Raw genomic sequence first — 17,167 nt, 5'->3', positions numbered from 1 at the left:
AAAGGCTCTAAGCCTATACCCAGCAGAGCCCTGGTTCAGGTGCTAGAGTCTCATTCAGATTCTATACCCCTCCCTACCCCTGCAGTCCAACAATCATATTAACATATAAAGCTGCATCAGCCCCAGCGACAGGTGGGGGTCTTTCTCTCCCCAGAACAGAGGGGGAGGCTGCAGCAGGAGTCTGTTCTGGTCTGGCTATGGTCTGAAGAAGTGGATCTGTCCCACGAAAGCTCACCTAATAATAAACTATTTTGCTAGTCTTTAAAGTGCTACTTGACTGCTTTTTGTTTTGATAGTGTATAGACTAGCACAGCTTCCTCTCTGTTACTATTCACCAAAACACTGTTAGACTGATAAGATCTGTTCTTCCATAAAGCCTGTATTGATCTGCATTAATTACATTATCCTCATTTAGTTCTTTATTAATTATCATATCACTCACTCCATTATCTTGCCTACGATCAACATCAGGCTGACAGGTCAAATAATTTACTTTTGTAAAAACTGGCACATTAGTTATGTTCTCATCTTCCATAACTTCCCCAGTACTCTCAGATACAGAAAACCAACATTAATGATCCAGAAAGCAGCCCCATCAGTTCCTTTAAATCTCTTAGATGAACCTTATCTGGACCTGCTGATATTAAAATACCTAATTTTAATAGCTTCTGTTTAACATCCTCCTGAGCTAATAGTGAAATGGAGAGTTTCATTATCAACCTATGAAAGACTGCATTGTTCCCCCCCACCCCAATATAGAACAAATATTTAGTGAAAACATCTGTATTTTCTGCATTGATAATTCTACAATTTCCATATAGTAATGAAACAAAACCACTGTAAGGATTCTTTTTGTTCCTAATGTATCTTGTTCATTGATAACCACAGATTTCTACATGCAACCCTTGACTTCCCTTATCAATTATCTACAGTTCCTACCTTCTAATTTCTTTCCTCCATTTGTCATATTTTTGTTGGTGGTAGTTTTTACAGATGCCTTAACTTTCTCTCTAGCCCAAGTCAGTTTTTTTTAAATCAACACAAGTTTTTTTCTCATTTGCTTGACACCTAGTAAGGTGTTCTTCAATTACTTCCAACTGCCATTCACTTTATGATCAAAATTCTTCCTTGCAAGTCACCTGGCTCATTTTTGTTTTCAGGTTTATGAAATTGGCCCTTTTAGAGCAACAAACATGTTACGCTTACCTGCAATTTACTTTTCTTGCACATAATAAGTGAAAAAAATCGTGATCACTGCTACATAACTACCCTTTGCTTTTACTTTGCGATTAGTTTGTCTTTATCTTTTAGGACAAATTCTAACACAGAATTGCCCCATGTTGACTATGGCACTTTTTGAGTTAGGAATGTTTAGCATATCCGCGGATGTTTTACTGCCAGCAGCATGAGAGCACCAGCATGTATCACTCAGGCCAAAGTCTCCCCAGATGAAGCCGTTTTTCCCTACGGGTTACAGAAAGGTGGGTAAGGAAGTAATTAAAACTCCCGCTCAGCTATCCACGCATACCCCAACACTACACACAGAAAGGCTCCGCTCAGGGTCTCTTTATTAGAATAAATATTTACATCTATTGCAAATGGTTAATAGGCAACAAGAAGAGAAGCTCCCCTCAACCCCTGAAGTGAGGGACAGCAAGGGACTAAGTGCTCATCTCCCTTACACCTCTGTCTGCAAGTCCAGGGCAGGGGGGAAGTACAGAACCACTCACCCACACCCACACTGAGCTGCCCAAGGACTCCCAGCCTGGGCAGGAGGACAGCCCTTCCTCACAGTGCTCCAGCCAGAGCCAGTGGGAGTTACCCAGCCAGTGCAGGCTCTTCTCCACATCCCACAGACTGGGCCTTCATCTCAGGCCAGGCCCCTCTCGTGAGGCTCCCAAACCCCCAGCATCACTGTGCAAAGGCTCAGAGGCCAGACTGAGGGTGCAGCTGAACAAAGCCTTGGGGGATGGACAGGCAGTTAACATCACTGATGGACCAGGGAGCTCCCCTTGGGCACAGCTCCAGCACTGGGACTCCGAGATGGGGGCTCTAGTTGTGATATCTGGCAGAAAGGGCAGTCCTAGGGCACAGGGCAGCACCTTGGGAGTGGCAAGGCACACTGAGTCCTGCCCTTCCCTGCCCTGAACCTGCAGGGTACAGCATGAGGCATAACAGCAAAAGGGTTCAAGTGCCCCTCCGCAATGAGTCTGAGCTCCCCCAAGCGCAGAGGAGCCCCTCCTCTGAGAGGAGCAGTCAGCACAGCCTCAGTCCAGAGCATGCACAAGAAATCCTCTCTTGTGCCCCAGGGAAACATGGGCTCTGCCTCTTCTGGGACAGGAGCTAGGGAAAGAGATACTCCCTGGGCTGGGAGGGGGATGCATGCAGAGACTTGGGCAATGGGCCTGGCTGGGAGCCTGAACACCCTCCTTTCAAACACCCCCCCCCAAACAAGACTAGTTCCTAGCTCCCCTGGCAGCAAGGGCTCCCCCACCCCTAAGGAGATGGTGGGCAGTAGGTGGTGATTATGCCTTGGGTAAATGGACAGCTCTGCTACCTTCCACTGCCCTAGAATCAGGGAGAAGCCACAATCGGTTTTGGGAAGGGTTCCCAGATGGATGACACTGCAGGGCAGTGGGGGAAGGGGTCTGCTCACAGGACTGCAGCAGACAGGAACGCAAACAGAGAAAAAGAACCCAATTGCATCCAAGAAAACCCTAGGTGCTACTAGGCCATCCCGAGGCTCAACTGGCCCCTCCCCTCCGCAACTGCCCCAAGATGCTGGGCAAGGGTGCAGCAGGCAAAGGCTGTGTTCCTTTGACCAAGGGCTGCCTCAGCCCTGTGCTGGAGGGGGACAGGAGAGCGTCCCAGGTCCACATTTCTCTAGAGAGCAGCTCAGTCCCTGGGGGAGTCAGGCACACATGGTGTGGAAGGCTCCAGGCCTTGTGCAGGGGTGACACTGCCCTGCAATGCCCAGATTTCTCCCAGCAGCAGCGGAGGTTCCTCCATTATGGCTTTTCTAAATGCAGTCAGGGGCTGGGGACAATTTGTTGAGAAGCCTCAAACAAGTACACTTCCCTTGTGTCCTGAAGAAATGCCTCACCGCCTTGCTCAGAGCAAAGACACTGGCCTCAGGTGTCACCACCCAAGTAGTGGAACTGGCTACGCAGGGCAGCACGCAGAGAGGCTGCGGAGAGCACTATGCTAGGAGACGTATCACACCGTTATCAGAACCCAGGAGAAGGTGGCATTTCGTGGGCAGCACAGCCAGGCTGGTCAGGGTGCCGCGGAAGTTCTCTGAGCTCAGCTTGGTCGTGCTGGTAGGTGAGGTCGAGGACGCCATCATGGAATAGACACCAATCTTGTTGGCCACCGTCCCAGTCACCACTTCGCTGCCATAGAGGTCGAAGGCATGGATGGGATCGGAAGCTGATCTGTACTGGTGCAACGGCTTCTGCTCCAGTTCCTTCCAGACAGTCAGGGAGTGATCGGAAGACGAGCTGATCAGCACGCTGCCCTCTGCAGCCTGCAGGCCAGAGAGTGCCAGGGAGTCAGTGTTTCTGCACTATGAGCACCCCTGGCCTGAGAGCCCACTCGCCTCCCTCCAGATCACAAGGAGCTAACCCAGCAAGCAGCAGCAGTGAGCTTCTCTCCCCAAGGCTCCTACAAGGTCTCTTGCTGCCAAGAACTTATCATTCCTAGACCCCCTCTTATCTCAGCTGCACCAACGAAGTCCGGCAACTGGCACTCTCCCAAGGGACTACTGATAGCATGACATTCTGCCTCTCCCTGGAAACCAGGTGCTGGCCCCTTCCTCTGGCAGCCTGGTGCTACTGCAGCGTGGGCAGCACTGCCAACCCCAGTCCTCCCCAAGCTCAGGTCCCCAGAGCACAACTCCACTCACCGATGCAGAGCTGAGGCCGTGCAGCACACAACCCAAAGGAGAGCAAACACCTGGGGCCACTGCACTCTGGCCAGCAGGCCGTGAGAGGGTAAACAGCCCACACAAGTGAACTTTGCTTAACCTGAACTGGGTCAAGGACACAAACTCCCTTGCTGCTCACTGAGGGCAGGTAAATATGGACAAGAGTTACTCATTAGAATGAGGTCCTGTGCGTGGGGGGCTGCTAGCCTGGGGAGAGCAGCACAGCAGCTGCCCATCCCCCACAGCTCGTGTGGTGAGGCAGCACACCCATCAGCCAAGGGAGCAGGTGTCTGCTGGTTCAGCAGAACATGGCACTGGCAGCCCCAGGCCCCAAGCAAAGGCTGGGCAAGGCAGCCAGAGGGGTGACCTGTAAAAGGAAAGTCAGCCCAGAGGTGGTGACTTGTAAGAAGGGGAGAGAAAGACATGGGCATGTCAACGCATGAGCTCTGAACAATGCCAGAGCCACTGGCAGCAGGACGCCCCCCAGCCCTTCTTCCATCCTGCATGTGCAAGGCTCAGCAGAGCCACACACCAGGGCTTGCACATCCAACTCTCAACCTTTAGCACCATCAGTGGTCTCCCCACATGCAGGAGCAGCATATGCCCTTGTCCAACCTCTCACCTTTATCTGCAGGATGTCCCCCTCATGGGCTGGCCAGCCCCGCAAGATAAGCCCAGTCCTGGTATCCAACAGCACAATGAATCCAGAGGAGAAGCCAGCCATTACACTGCGCCCACTAGGGCTGACAGCCAAGCAGCGGATGAGCCCAGCGTTTACGCCACTGGCCAGACGGAACTCATGCTAGAGGGGAGAGAGGTACAGGCAGAGGTAGCCCCAGCATCTGTGTGACAGGCCAGGATGTTGGGAGAGCCTGGATACCAGGCCTGGCTCACCAGCCTCCCCTTGCAGCTGCCTAGTCATGCAGGGATGGAGTGGCCACACCGGCACCTTGGTGGTAGATGCCACTGTGGAGACGGTGATTTGCCACATCTTGGAGACAGCAAAGACCCAGTGGTACCTGTAATCCTGGTTTCCGGGGATCAATGAAGCGCAGCACAGAGTCGGCGCTGGCCACAGAGATGCTGCAGTGGGGAGAGGGCATGGTTGTCACAGCAGTGATGGGAACTTTGCTGTCTAGTGCCTCAAAGGTGCGGAGGAGTTTACCTGTGAAAAGAACAAGCAGCTATTGGAGCGCACCAGTGCAGCCTGCCTGCCTCACTGCAGCGGGACGGGAGCAGTAAAGCCGGTGTCAGGGCTCGGGGCACCTGGGGCCATCCCTCCCAGAACTAAAGGCGCAACTCATCCCTGCACAGCTGCAAGTATACCCCTGCTGCCAGGAGGAAGGAAACAGATGACAGGCTCTAAAGGAAATCAGCTGGAAGCACGAACACAAGACACTGCTGCTCTGGTCCCCTGCCACTGAGGCAGACTAGGCTTGCTGCTTCAGAGTAAGATGCCGTCTAGTGCCATAGGTAAGACTGCCAGGGGAAGGAGGAGGGCAGAACCAGTTTTACTCTGCAGAAAGGCCCCAGCCAGCTGTTCCTTTGGAAAGAGAGAGACAGAGCTGGGCTTTCTATAGGCGCAGAGGTACAGATTTAGCCTGGTCCAGCTCAGTAAGTGCAGCTCAGCCTCTTACCCTGCTCCCCACCAGGAGATCCCCCTCACCTGTGAACTGGTCCCAGACATGGACCGTGCCATCACAGCTCACCACCTGCTGTGGGGCCTCCAGCTGGCTCACATAGAAGACAGATTTCCTGTGCTGAGTGTACGTGAGCCGGGGCTCTGTCTCGCTGGTGCCATCCCCACAGTTGTAGAGGGGCCACAGGCGGACAGTCTTGTCTTTGCTGCCACTCAGGAAGAAGTCCTCACAGCTGAGCGGGGCCACACACTTGATGGCCCCGCTGTGCCCCAGGAAGGTCTGCAGTTTGATCTGGTGGAAGTGGAAGCGGGAGTCATGCTGGCTCACCCCAATCTCGTACTGCCAGTAGGCCAGCCAGTTCCCACACAGCATGTGGGCGCTGCGGGGCAGATCCTGCTTCAGTGTATTCTCCTCGCTGGCAGAAATGGAGCTAAAGCCATCAGCTTGGGGGCCAAAACAGAGCGAGCCAGAGCTCTCCCGCTGGCTGTCCACAGAAACCGGAATGCGATTTCCCACCAGCACACTCCCAAAGGTGCCAGAGTGACTGTCCTCAGGGTGACTGCAACCAGGCTCCTGGTCCAAACAGGCTATGCTCAGAGCTGGCTCCTGGCTCACCAGAGGCAGGCTCTTAGGGTTCACGCTCTCCAGATACAAGTTGGCCAGTCTCCCAACCAGTACGTAGTTGGGGACAATTGTTTGGATAACATCGCCTGAAAGCAGAGGAGACAGCTCTGTGAGAAGGAATCTCTCCCCAGCCTCTCCATCTCCCTCAGCAACAGCAGAAGGCTGGCAAATCATCCAGCATTCTGCTGCTCCAGGGCCCTCTCCAGACACCATCACCTACACGGCTTCCCTGGTCAGAGGAGCAGAGAGTCCTCCTATCCCCCGCAGGCAGGGCAGAGCCCATATGGTGCCCTGAGGGCTTAGTTCTGTCTGTCAGTGCTGCAATATGGCTCAGGCTCATGCACAGAGCAGAGGCTGCATTTGGAACCTGGCCTGGTATATGCACAGAGAGTGCAGGGTCTGTTTGTCAGAGGCTGGAGATGGACGGCAAGAGACAAATCGCTTGATCATTGTCTTCGGTTCCCTCTCTGTGGGGCACCTGGCACTGGCCACTGTCGGCAGACGTGATGCTGGGCTAGATGGACCTTTGGTCTGACCCAGTAATGGCCACTCTTATGTTCTTATGGTAAAGACTGTTAGCATGAGGCCCCCGCAGCAGGAAGCGGGTATCTAAAACATACCTAGTAAGCAAGAGAAGGGGACATAGGTGGTGTAGGCCATCTCTGGACTAAAGACCTTCTGCAACTCTGCCAGCACAGCTGGGTCCATGGGCAGCACTTTTCCATCAGAGATGGGGACCTCCAACTCAGACATCTCCCCATGGTTCAGTGACTTTGATAACAGACCCTGAACAGGAGAAGACGGACTCCCAGTGAGATCAGCCCCTCTTACACGTGCTCTGGGCTGGAGCACATCAGCAAGCCAAGAGCTGCAATGTCCATGTGCCCACAGCCCCACAGGGAAGAGGGAGGTAGAAGCCATCAACCATCACTAACCTGCTCTTGCAGGTCCCTCAGCAGCGAGAAAGCCCCAAAGAAGGTTCCCACAGTGTCACTCAAGTGCTGCTGCACCATCTCCTGCCCAATCCGCAGGCAGATCAAGGCAATTAAACTGATGGTCTTAACACACAGGACGATGCGGGCCTGGGCGCCACTAGGGAACCTGAGGAGAACATGTTGGTCATATCCAGCCCCGCACACTGACACCATGCACCTGCCTTGTTGTCCTTGCCCTGCGGAAGCCTGGGGACAGCCAGCACTGGCAGAGAGCACAGGAGAGAAGAGATCCGTCCATGTGCTAAGCAGCAGGAGGACTGGGGCAGAATGGCAGCTCCTGTAACCACAGTCCCGAGCCCACCCCCAACAAGAGCTTTATCGCAACCATTCAGATTGCACGTGACCTTTCATCCGCACCAGTCAGAGGAAACTTCAGGTTTGGCGAGTGCTGACTGGCTCTACACGTACCCAATGGCAGGTGAGGTCAGGAAGCCCAGGACTGGGAGAAGGACCTCCTGGCTGATCTTGGGGAGAATGTCCATCAGGGTGGTATCTGAAAGGCACACGATAATCTTCTGGGTCAGAGTCACAGCTGCCAGGAGCCCAGCCTCCTTCCTGCTGTTCAGCCGGCCAGCACCAAACCCACTGCTCGGGGCAACCTGGAAGGCAGAAAGCAGGGCAGCAGTAAGCCCTCTCCATTACCGCCTCCCGTTCCACCGCTACCGGCCAGAGAAGCCACATTCTGGAGCAGTTCTCAAGGAATTCATGTTTTTTCTTCTCTCAGCCTCCAGAGGAGCCTCCCACCTCTGCTCAAGCATTCAGCCCCACCAGGGACCAACAAACTACAAGGAAGAAGTGCAAAGCCCTCATCCACAGGAGGGATCCTGAAGCCATGAGCAAGGAGAATGGTACGCACAAGACACTTCAGTTCCACAGTGACAAGCGTGGTTCAGACAGCATCTGCCTGCAAGACACACCTAAGCTCTGGTGTCTCAGTGAGGGATGCAGAGAGGAAAGGATGCCCTGACCTCCCTTGGCTTTCAGTTTCCCCAGCACCTACGCCTCAGCACACCCAGGCCATGCCTGGATGCTAGCAGAACATCCTGGGAACCAAACTCCTGCACCAGTGATGTCCAGTGCATGATGCCGGATTCAATACCAGTCCCTGGCTCCATTCTGAATAGCTGGCCCAGCATGCTTCCAAGCTGGAAGAGCCACCTATGCCCTGAGCCAAAGAGGTCAGGCTTGGAACATAAGTGACCATTTTCCCAGCTGTAAGGGCTAAAGCAGAGTTGTGGCCACACTTATACTGGAAAGCTTTGTAATAATGTTAACGACAAAGCCCTTTCTATGTTATCCACCCTCCAAACCCTGGTCCCTTCCCAAGATGCAGGGCAGAGAGTGGTTCACATTGAAAATGGGAACAATTAACAGTGGCAGCTTCTGATCACAAGCTACATCCTTCCCATCATTTAAACCAATACCAGACACAGCACAGGTCTTGACCAGACCCCCTTCTCGAAGCCCCGGCTGGAGCAGCTGGTGGGTGTGCTCCAGTTTCCTCTCTGACATCAGCTTGTCAAACACTGTTCTGCAACAATAAGGCACAAGTGGTGCATTTGCCTTCCTGATGTGCACATACACACGCAGTATTTCAAGTAAAACAAGAGGTCAAAGCAAATCTGCCGTTTGGTGCTCTTAGAACTCCAGCTGGTGAGTGGAGAAGGTGAGATTCCCCCACTAGGACAGCTGGATCCAGAGAGCTGATGGAGAAAGAGGAGTAACTCAGGGATTCCCAGACTGTTGTGCTCACCATCTGCATCCTAAACCTGCTTGAGTTTCCATGATGCTTACACTGAAAAATGGCCTCTTTTCAAAAACAAAGCTTTTCCACAGAAATATCACCAGCTCTGTCAATGCTTTGCATGTACTATGGTACCTTTCCCCATCTGCAGTTTTTAATCAAAAAATGTTAGGAAAAGGGTTACTGGAATTCTTTATGCAGCAGGAGTCTAAGTAGAAAAGTAACAAGAACTTCTTAAAAGAATAAATTGGATCCGTTTCGGACACTTGCAGACAAATCAAGGTTGATTTTTGTAAATAGGTTTCCATTCTGAACGCTCCTCTTGCACATATTGCCAAATAATCAACAGCAGCAACTAACAGTTTCAAACCAAGATGCCTGTAACTCTTGCCAATTTCTCAATATGGAATTGGCAGGCAGTTGCTGTCAACCCCTCCTGGACCTGTCCCATAGGGACGTGGGGCAGAACTCTTACTCCAAGAGCGCCTGGAGAGCTAGAGTTTCCACCCAGAAAACCCCCACTGCACCAATGGGCATCACCAATAGGAAGTGGGGACTCACTCCTGAAAGAGGCAGCTCCTGTAGTGGCTGCATCAGCAAAATGCTCTCCCTGCCTACTCCCAGACAAGCACCAGCCCCACAGGCCCTTGCTCAGCTGACACTTCCCACAATTAAATGCAACTGATCTGTTTGCTCTGGAGACTAGCAGCTCTCAGCAGCACATGCTAAGGGCCTGTGCTGTGTGTTACCCCTCCTTCCACATGCCTACAGCTCAGCACTTGATGTAGCACTCACTCCGTCCCATGCAGGAACAGCAACAGGAAAGGAGAAAAGATGACACTGACCAGGTAGCTGATGTAGGGAAGGTACTGATAGGTCAGGACAGGCTCTCCATACAGGTACGCCATATACATGAGGCAAGCCAGGACCGGCTTGGACACCTGGTCCCCCAGCACTGGTCGCTTCTGGTAGATATTTCCCGTAGTAAGAGGGCTGTTCTCCTCATTGTTCGGTACAAACTGCTGTCTGGTAGGACCTGCCAGAGAGATGGTGCCCCCAGGCACCCCAACACCCAGGTGAGGGCCTGTCCACCCCCACCCATTCACACACCATGCAGGTAAGTCTGCTTCCCTTCTGGGGAGGACAGCCTTCCAACAGATTCATCTGGGAGACACTCAGAGGAGCAGCCCCTCAAAGGGCCTCTGAAGCCAGGGGATGGACATTACCAATATAGCAAGATGTGAGGAGACGCAGCAGGTTCCTGGCAATGTATCGGGATGTCACAGTAGGGCCCAGCTTGGCCGAAAGCCACCTCACCATCTTACAGGCTGTGTCTGCAAAGAAAAGCACAGAGTTGGAGAGGGGGCAAAAAAATCTAACTCCCTGTGAACTCCCCAGGCCCTGCCCATGTGACAGCGAGAGCCTCAGTCCTCCCGAAAGATCCAAGCATAGCTGACACCTAAGCTACAGCATTGGGTGGACTTCTGTCAAACACCCTACCAGCTACATTAGCTGAACAGCAACAGCAGGGCTCCATTCGATAGGTTCACATTTGTTCTGATTACTTTCCTGGAAAATTATGGAGCACCCCTAGAGCTGTTCCAGCTCCCACCTGGGACTGATTTCCCCTCTCCCCATCCCACTGCTGCTGTCACATACCACCTTGGCACCTAAGTACACCTCTTACCCAGGAGAATGGTCTGCTCTTTGTCTGCAGAGTGGTTCTGCAGCTCCTGCTCATCCCCCTCCTCTGGCTCACTGCGGTCATCAGCCAGGGTAGCATCCAGGGAAGTATGAGTGTCCACTGACAAGGTAAGCTGTGTAACAACTGTGGCCTCATCCTGCTCTTCCTCCTCCTCCTCCACCTCCTCCTCTTCCTCCTCCGAGTCTTCACTCTGCTTCAGGTCCTGACTGCTGTCCACAGACTTCAGGCTACTCTTGTCCTTCTGGGAATCTCCATCTGCAGGTCTGTCCTCGCCCAGCGACACTTCGCTGGTGCTGCTCTTGTCACTCAGCCGCCCAAGGCTAAGCAGCTCCTGCTCCTGAGGCTGCAGGGACTCGCTGACATAGAGGCCACTCTGGAAGTCCTCGTTCTCCGGCAAGTAGACCTGGTCATGGAAGCTGACTCCAGAGGTGTAATCCAGAAGGTCATGTCCAGGGTCCACATCCATTTTAATCTCTTCCCCAAACACAGAGGAAACTGGGCTGCCTTCCCCATTCTCCTCATCTTCTGCCATGCCCAGAAGGGACTTGCTTTCTTCCCGGGAGCTCTCAACACCCACAAGAATCTGCAGGATGTGAGCCAGCAGATTAGCAAGGAAGGACTGCAGGCCTAGACGCACCATTAACTGGGCCACAAAGCAGTCTGTGTACAAGTAAAACCGGCCATGGAGACAGCAGGGATTCTCATATGCCCCAATTAGGGGTTTGAGCAGGTACTTATTTGCATTCTTGGGACCCAAGGCTTTTGCTATGGGTTCAAAAAGGTACCAGGCTGTATAGACTGCAGTGTTTTCCTCTGACATCAGCGATAAGATGAAAGGCAGCAGGATCTCCAAGCCTTCAGGAGTGATTTCACAGAGGATTCCCTCCAGCTGCTGCCACAGCTGGAAGACGAGCTCACGGCCCTGACTTTCATCCTCCACTTTCTTTGCCTGGTAGGTGACAATGAATTTGTGCAAAGATGGGAAATAAGGAGGGAAGGGAACAGCTGCGCTGAAAGGGCTAAGGAACTGAGAGGGGCTGGGTGGTGGGAGACCCTGGGAAACAGGTTTGTATTCAAAGAGCTGGATGCTGTTCTTGGCCACCTTGTTCCTTAGGAGCCTCCCCTCAGGTATGTGCAGCTGCAGTAAAGTGTCCAGCATGTGCTGGAGTGGGGCTGGGATCTCCTTTGGGTGATACTGGCAAAGATGCCGAACGGTCAAGAACCGCTGCAGCAGGGATGCATCTGGCTTCTGGGTGCGAACCCTTGGTGCAAGCACAAGCTCAGCTATCAGAACCCCCAGCGCCTGCATGTCTCTTTGGAAAAGATCTGAGAGGCCCAGCAGCAGCTCTGCTTTGGGTTGCTCTGTTACTTCCAACTCACAGTTTAAGCCTTTGACTAAGAAATTGTCCAGTTTTTCCAGCTCCTCCAGGGCCTGGACAGGATTACAACCCTCAGGAAGCAAGATCTTCATCTTGTCTCTTTCAGCCTGGTCCACAACACGCTTGCTCCTTCGATTAAGCCGGACATTGGAGGCTTTGCCTTCTGCAGCGTAGGCAGGCAAGTTGGAGGGCAGAGCTGAAGATGTGCAGGGACCCGCCTGGTCGACAGCTCTACCAGCTGAAGGAATGGAATCCAGAGCTTCAGTGCCTTGCTCTAAATCATCCTCACCACTGATGGATTTATCACCAGACCAGCTGGTTTCACATGGAGTGGCCTCCAAGACCAGCCCATTGACCCTATCGTCCATTGAACCCGGGCCATCTTCGAGAACCATTGTCTCTCTGGTGTTCTGGATGAGAGGCCGAGCAGTGACTGGAGCTTCAGCAGGAATGTAGGCAAGTCCCACCATGCGTCTGGGATGTGGCTGGTCAAAGAGCTGCACCACTCCATAGCTGGTCAGGTGGGTGTGGCTGTCCACCAGATGGAGGCAGACATTTTTCTCTTTGACTGCATCCTTCCCCACCAACTTGTAGCCAAAAGTGAGGTCAATCCAGTGGTGAAGATCCTGAGAGACTTCCCTGCTCTCCAGCAACGTGCGATGGACTTCAATGAACTCCTCATAGGAGCTACACCAGGATGGCACATCCAGGTCAGGCATGTCAGAATGAATGGATTTAAAGATGGTGGGGTCTGTGTAGAACTCAGGAATGCACTCATCCGGAGTCCAGCTCTGCATTCGCTCCATGCTGGCTGGATATTCATTTGGCTCCCACTGAGATCTTACATGACCACAGAGTACAGCCTTGGGAGTTCTCCGGGCAGTGTAGACATAGTAGGTGATGTCCGAAAGGACGTCAGAGATGTGATGAGGCACATGGAGCTGTTCTCCACTCGATCCTCCAGCTGCAAATGCCTGCTTGGTCATCTCATAGGTGAAGTCTAGTTGCTTATCTCCTTTATTGAGGCGGAACTTGGATTTTCTTAGGTCTCTGAACTTGCCGTTTTTGGTGGTGAAATCCACCACCCAGGGGAGAACTGGGTGATAGTTGGGGTCTCCCATTCTACGTCCTGCCAGGCGGTTCAGCTGCATAAGGTAGTGGAAGTTACTGACTCGCCCATGCACCCAATCCAGCACTAGGCTCCTGAGCTCCTCCTGGCAAGCAGTGCACCGGGCTTCCTTCCCACCACTTTCCTTAGTCTGTTGTTCTTCACCAGCTCCCAGACCCCCCTCCTCCTCCCTCGGCTGCTCATACTCGCTGAGGTTAATTCTGAGCCGGCTGCACAGCTGCTCATCGACAGCCACATCACGAAGGGAGAAGGGGCCACATGCCAGTCCCACTTGGTGACAGGCCTGCATGGCCTGTAGAATGTGGAAGAGGATGAAAAGGACCTTGGCATGGCTATTGGTGAGCTTTGCAGGGCTAAAGGTCACAATGTCATGCAGGCAATACTGCACATATGGGTAGATAATGTATAGCATGTCAGCTGACTCCAGGAGAGCTTCTGCTTGGAGGATGTTTGGGCAGGAGACCATCCCCTTTGTGGCTACAGGGTCGTCTTTGGCAGGAGAGGCACACTGGACACTCCTACCCACCTGGAGAAAAGGGCAGCCATAGATCTTCTGAAGGGCCACTTGGAGTACATCCAGGGCTTGCACCGTGGGTGGTGTGTGAGCGGGACAGTATGGCTGCACGTACCGACGGTGAGCTCTGTGCCATAGGTTTCTATAGTTCTGGGAAGCAACCTTCTGCATGAACCCATGGAGTGCTTCCAAGCCCCCAGGCCAACTGTCCTGCGCGCTCTGTTGCAGAGTCAGCGGGTAAGCCAGCCTCTCTTTCCTCAGACCATGGACTTCCACTCTCGTCCAGCCAGCAGGCAGCTTCTGCACAGAGTGCTGAAGGAAAGTCCTCACCTCCACCTCGCTCAGCCCCTCAGGCCTTGGGCACAGACTGGGCAGCACCCTGCGCTCCTTCAGGCTCACCAGCCACTTGCTTGGGACCAAGGCGATGAGATGGGTCCCCTCGGTGGACACGCCCAGCTGCCTGTGGTCAATGCTCAGGTCTTCTTCCACCCGCCGAAGGAAGCTCTCCATGCTGGCCAGGCCCCGGCAGCCTTCCAGCGCAGTCCCTGCCGGACACAGACACGCAGGTGAGACAGGCGGCTCGGGGGCTGCGCGCCCAGCCCCCCATGAGGAGAGCCACGCGGCGCGGCCCGGGGGCGCAGGCCGGCACCGCTGCGACAGGGAGTCCCGGGCTCGGGCGGCCGCCGCCTCGGGGGCACTAGCTCGGGCCGGGCCGGGCCGGGCCGGGCCGCCCAGGCGGGCGCCTTCCTGGCTGCGCTGCGCCCCGCGGGGTGGCGGGACCCCAGAGCCGCCCAGACCCCGGGCCCGGCCGGCGCTTACCTGGGCGCGGCGGGGGCTCCCCGGGCTGGAGCGGCCCTCAGCCCCGGCGGGCGGGAGCGGCCCCGGCCCCGGCCCCGGCCCCCGCCATGTTGGATCAGCTGATGCCGGTCACGTGAGGCGGCTTCCCCGGGAAACAAACTGCACGTGGCGGCGGGGAGCTCCGAGCGCGGCGCTGCTGCTCCCCAGGGGCCCCGGGACCGCGGGGCGGCTCGTGACAGGCCGCAGCCCCGCCCCGCCCCGCCCCGCGCACGGAGGAGCCGAGACCCTCGCGGGGGCAGCGCTCGCACCGGCTCTTCCCTTCTGCCTGCAGCTCGCCGCCCCGTCCCCTTCGCCTGGCCCTGCCGCAGCCCCCCAAGGCCAGACTTCCCCGTGCGTCCCGAGCGCGGCTGTGCCAGCGCTGTGCGCTCTCTGCAGCCGGACCGACGCTCATTTCCAGCACTAGGCAGGGACAGCCCTGCCCCAAAGCAGAGCTGCCTGCTTAGAAGCAAGTGACGGGCCTGCGTGGCCCCCCCGATTCTGCATTGCATCCCTCCTCCAGCTTCGGGAGCAGTCCCCATAGGGCTGTTGCACGGGCCCCCACAGCGATTCGCTGCACCTCTAGCCTACTTCAGCTTGGCCAGAAGCTGTCCATTTCCCACTCAGGTGGGGACAAGGGAGAGCAGCAGCAGGGACAGGTATTGGGATGATGCTGTGCAGACTGGGGCACCAGGTAGCAGCTGCACGGCTAGGAGCCAGACGGGGCCAGAAGTGGTCAAGTTGCTGCAGGAACAAGACAACATGGCCACTCTTCCACCCACAGCAAGCAAGTGGGAAAGCGAGGTAGGGCAACATGATCCACATAAGTAGCCAGACGGCTCCTATAGTCCAGCATGGCAAGGCCCCCTAGCTTCACTACTGAGTGCTCTGTATACATTGCAGCCTTGGACATCTACCGCATGTCATCACCCTAAAAGTTACTGAATTCTAGGGCTGGAAGGGACCTCAGTAGGTCATCTAGTCCAGCCGCCTGCTTCAAGCAGGATCAACTCTATCTAAGTCATCCCAGCCAGGACTACATCAAACCAGGACATAAAAACATCTGTGCTCACCATAGTCTCTCCCTTCGCTAGTCTCTACCCCACCTAGGGGCTTTCTAAGTTTTAATTTAGAGCAAATTAACCCCAGCTGATGCTCAGCAGGACAGGAAAGAAATCCCCCCCCCCTTAGCACTGTGAGAACCTCTGATGAAAGGCAGCTGTGGGGAGCTTTGGCCGACAGTCTGATGCACAGTCATTTGCACAAACAGCACAGGGCTGTGTGACATACTCCTCCAGCTGCAGTGCCATGCTTATTGGGAGGCTGTTTGTGTGTGGTGTGATCATGTCTTGTGCTGTGTGCAGAGAGCCCTCTTCACAAATCTAGTGATTTCCATGCAGAACTAATGGCTTCTTTTCGCTCACCTGAGCTATGGACTTTTAGGACCCTGTGAGCAGACTGTGGGAGCTGGGGCAGGCACACACAGTGCAGTGTCGGCTGTGCTGGGGTCTGTCTGGAGAAAGAAACAGGAAGAGAGAAAGCAGAAGCTGGGAGGTGCGGTGTTGGGAATCCACTCCCTGCAACACACCCTCCCCTCCCCTCCCCAGCACATCCTGTGAGCTCTCTGATCAGGGCCTTGCCACCCTCCTCCCAGCTTCCCATCCTCTTGCTCACCTCTGTGCTTGTGGGTAGGTGAGGTTGGTGGTTATTTTCTTTGTGCAAGGCATGATTCTGTGGTAGAGAGGCAGCATGTGCTAGGCCAGACGGGGCCCTTGGGGGGCAGGAATGTCAATATTGCATGATGTGGATTACTTTTAATAATCTAATAGGCTAAGTGCTGATCTTGCAACCCTCTCTATGCCCTTCAGTCCCAGTCACACCCCCTCTCCTAGGACCTCGGGTCTGGCATGCAGTTTTCCTTTCTTCGCCCCGCACCTTCCCAGGGGCGTCTGCTCTGCTGTGTCCAGCACTGCTCCCACATGTTCCCAGGCTCTGGCCGCACTTGTTCTCATTGAGATTGTGCAACTTCTTCTAAGTGAATTATTTGTGGGATGAAGCAGCCTTCAGGGCAGCAGGACGGTCATTGAAGAAACAAGGGACAAGATAGGCTGCACGTCCCCATGCTGTGTCAAGCAGGGGAAGCCGATGTGCTGCTGTAGGACCTCTCCCCCACAAGCAACTGACATCTGCAGGAAGTGGTGTGGGATGGCCCTTTGAGCATTGACTATGGTGGCCAATGTGGAGTGCACTAGAGGAGACCAAACACTTCCTAATGCACCTGCACTGCTGTCCCTTGGCGACATGTTAGCTTGGCCCCATCCTGTGGTCAGCTTATGGTCTGGAGAAAAGATCCATAGCTGTGAGTTGTATCTGCCAGCATCACTACAGAGGCTGCTCTCACTCATGTTCCATAGAAAACGACATTAAGAGACCATTAGGGAAGCCCTGAACAGCCCTTCTGGCCCAGAGACAGCCTGCAACCCACATGCACTCTTAACCCAGGGGTGCCAGCTTTTCCACACTCATGCTGTTTCTCAGATGAAACAATATAGAGATTAATCTGTGAGCGATGCCAAAGCCGCACCTGTTCCTTGGCTGAGTCTGGACCCTGACTAGGAAGGCTCCAGGATGTGGGTGGTGCAGGCTGTTGGAGTCAGGTCTTTGCCTTGCAGGGAAAG

The 17,167-nt window shown here is 54.4% G+C and overlaps 1 protein-coding gene across 2 annotated transcripts; it reads right to left on the bottom strand.

Annotated features, from left to right (window-relative positions):
* Positions 1 to 1,551: 1,551 nt before the first annotated feature.
* Positions 1,552 to 14,572, bottom strand: WDR81 (WD repeat domain 81). Of its 2 annotated transcripts, XM_075013694.1 has the most exons (11): positions 14,475 to 14,572; positions 10,616 to 14,200; positions 10,155 to 10,262; positions 9,774 to 9,964; positions 7,593 to 7,783; positions 7,125 to 7,290; positions 6,810 to 6,975; positions 5,592 to 6,275; positions 4,945 to 5,090; positions 4,548 to 4,727; positions 1,552 to 3,526 (listed from the first exon to the last, which is right to left on the bottom strand). In XM_075013694.1, the coding sequence occupies exons 2-11, from the start codon at positions 14,163 to 14,165 to the stop codon at positions 3,200 to 3,202; spliced, it is 5,709 nt and encodes a 1,902-aa protein (XP_074869795.1). In that variant the 5' UTR covers positions 14,166 to 14,200; positions 14,475 to 14,572; the 3' UTR covers positions 1,552 to 3,199. The 2 variants fall into 2 exon arrangements, with proteins under 2 accessions (XP_074869795.1, XP_074869796.1); XM_075013695.1 differs by having other exon boundaries at positions 10,616 to 14,546.
* Between the last annotated feature and the right edge of the window lie 2,595 nt (positions 14,573 to 17,167).

The sequence above is a fragment of the Carettochelys insculpta genome, chromosome 19 (assembly GCF_033958435.1).
Source record: "Carettochelys insculpta isolate YL-2023 chromosome 19, ASM3395843v1, whole genome shotgun sequence".
Taxonomy (NCBI): Eukaryota; Metazoa; Chordata; order Testudines; family Carettochelyidae; genus Carettochelys; species Carettochelys insculpta.
Note: the sequence above shows the minus strand (reverse complement) of the source record. Positions and strands in the feature narration are given on the sequence as shown.

What these genes read in the sequence shown, in the direction of transcription:
- WDR81 (XM_075013694.1), bottom strand. Translation starts at nt 14,165, where the DNA reads ATGGAGAGCTTCCTTCGGCGGGTGGAAGAAGACCTGAGCATTGACCAC. An exon ending in CCCCTTCTCTTGCTTACTAG is followed by an intron (nt 6,276 to 6,809) that starts GTATGTTTTAGA and finishes CTCTGCTTTCAG; the next exon opens with GCGATGTTATCCAAACAATT. An exon ending in GGGACATCCTGCAGATAAAG is followed by an intron (nt 3,527 to 4,547) that starts GTGAGAGGTTGG and finishes TCTGGCCTGCAG; the next exon opens with GCTGCAGAGGGCAGCGTGCT.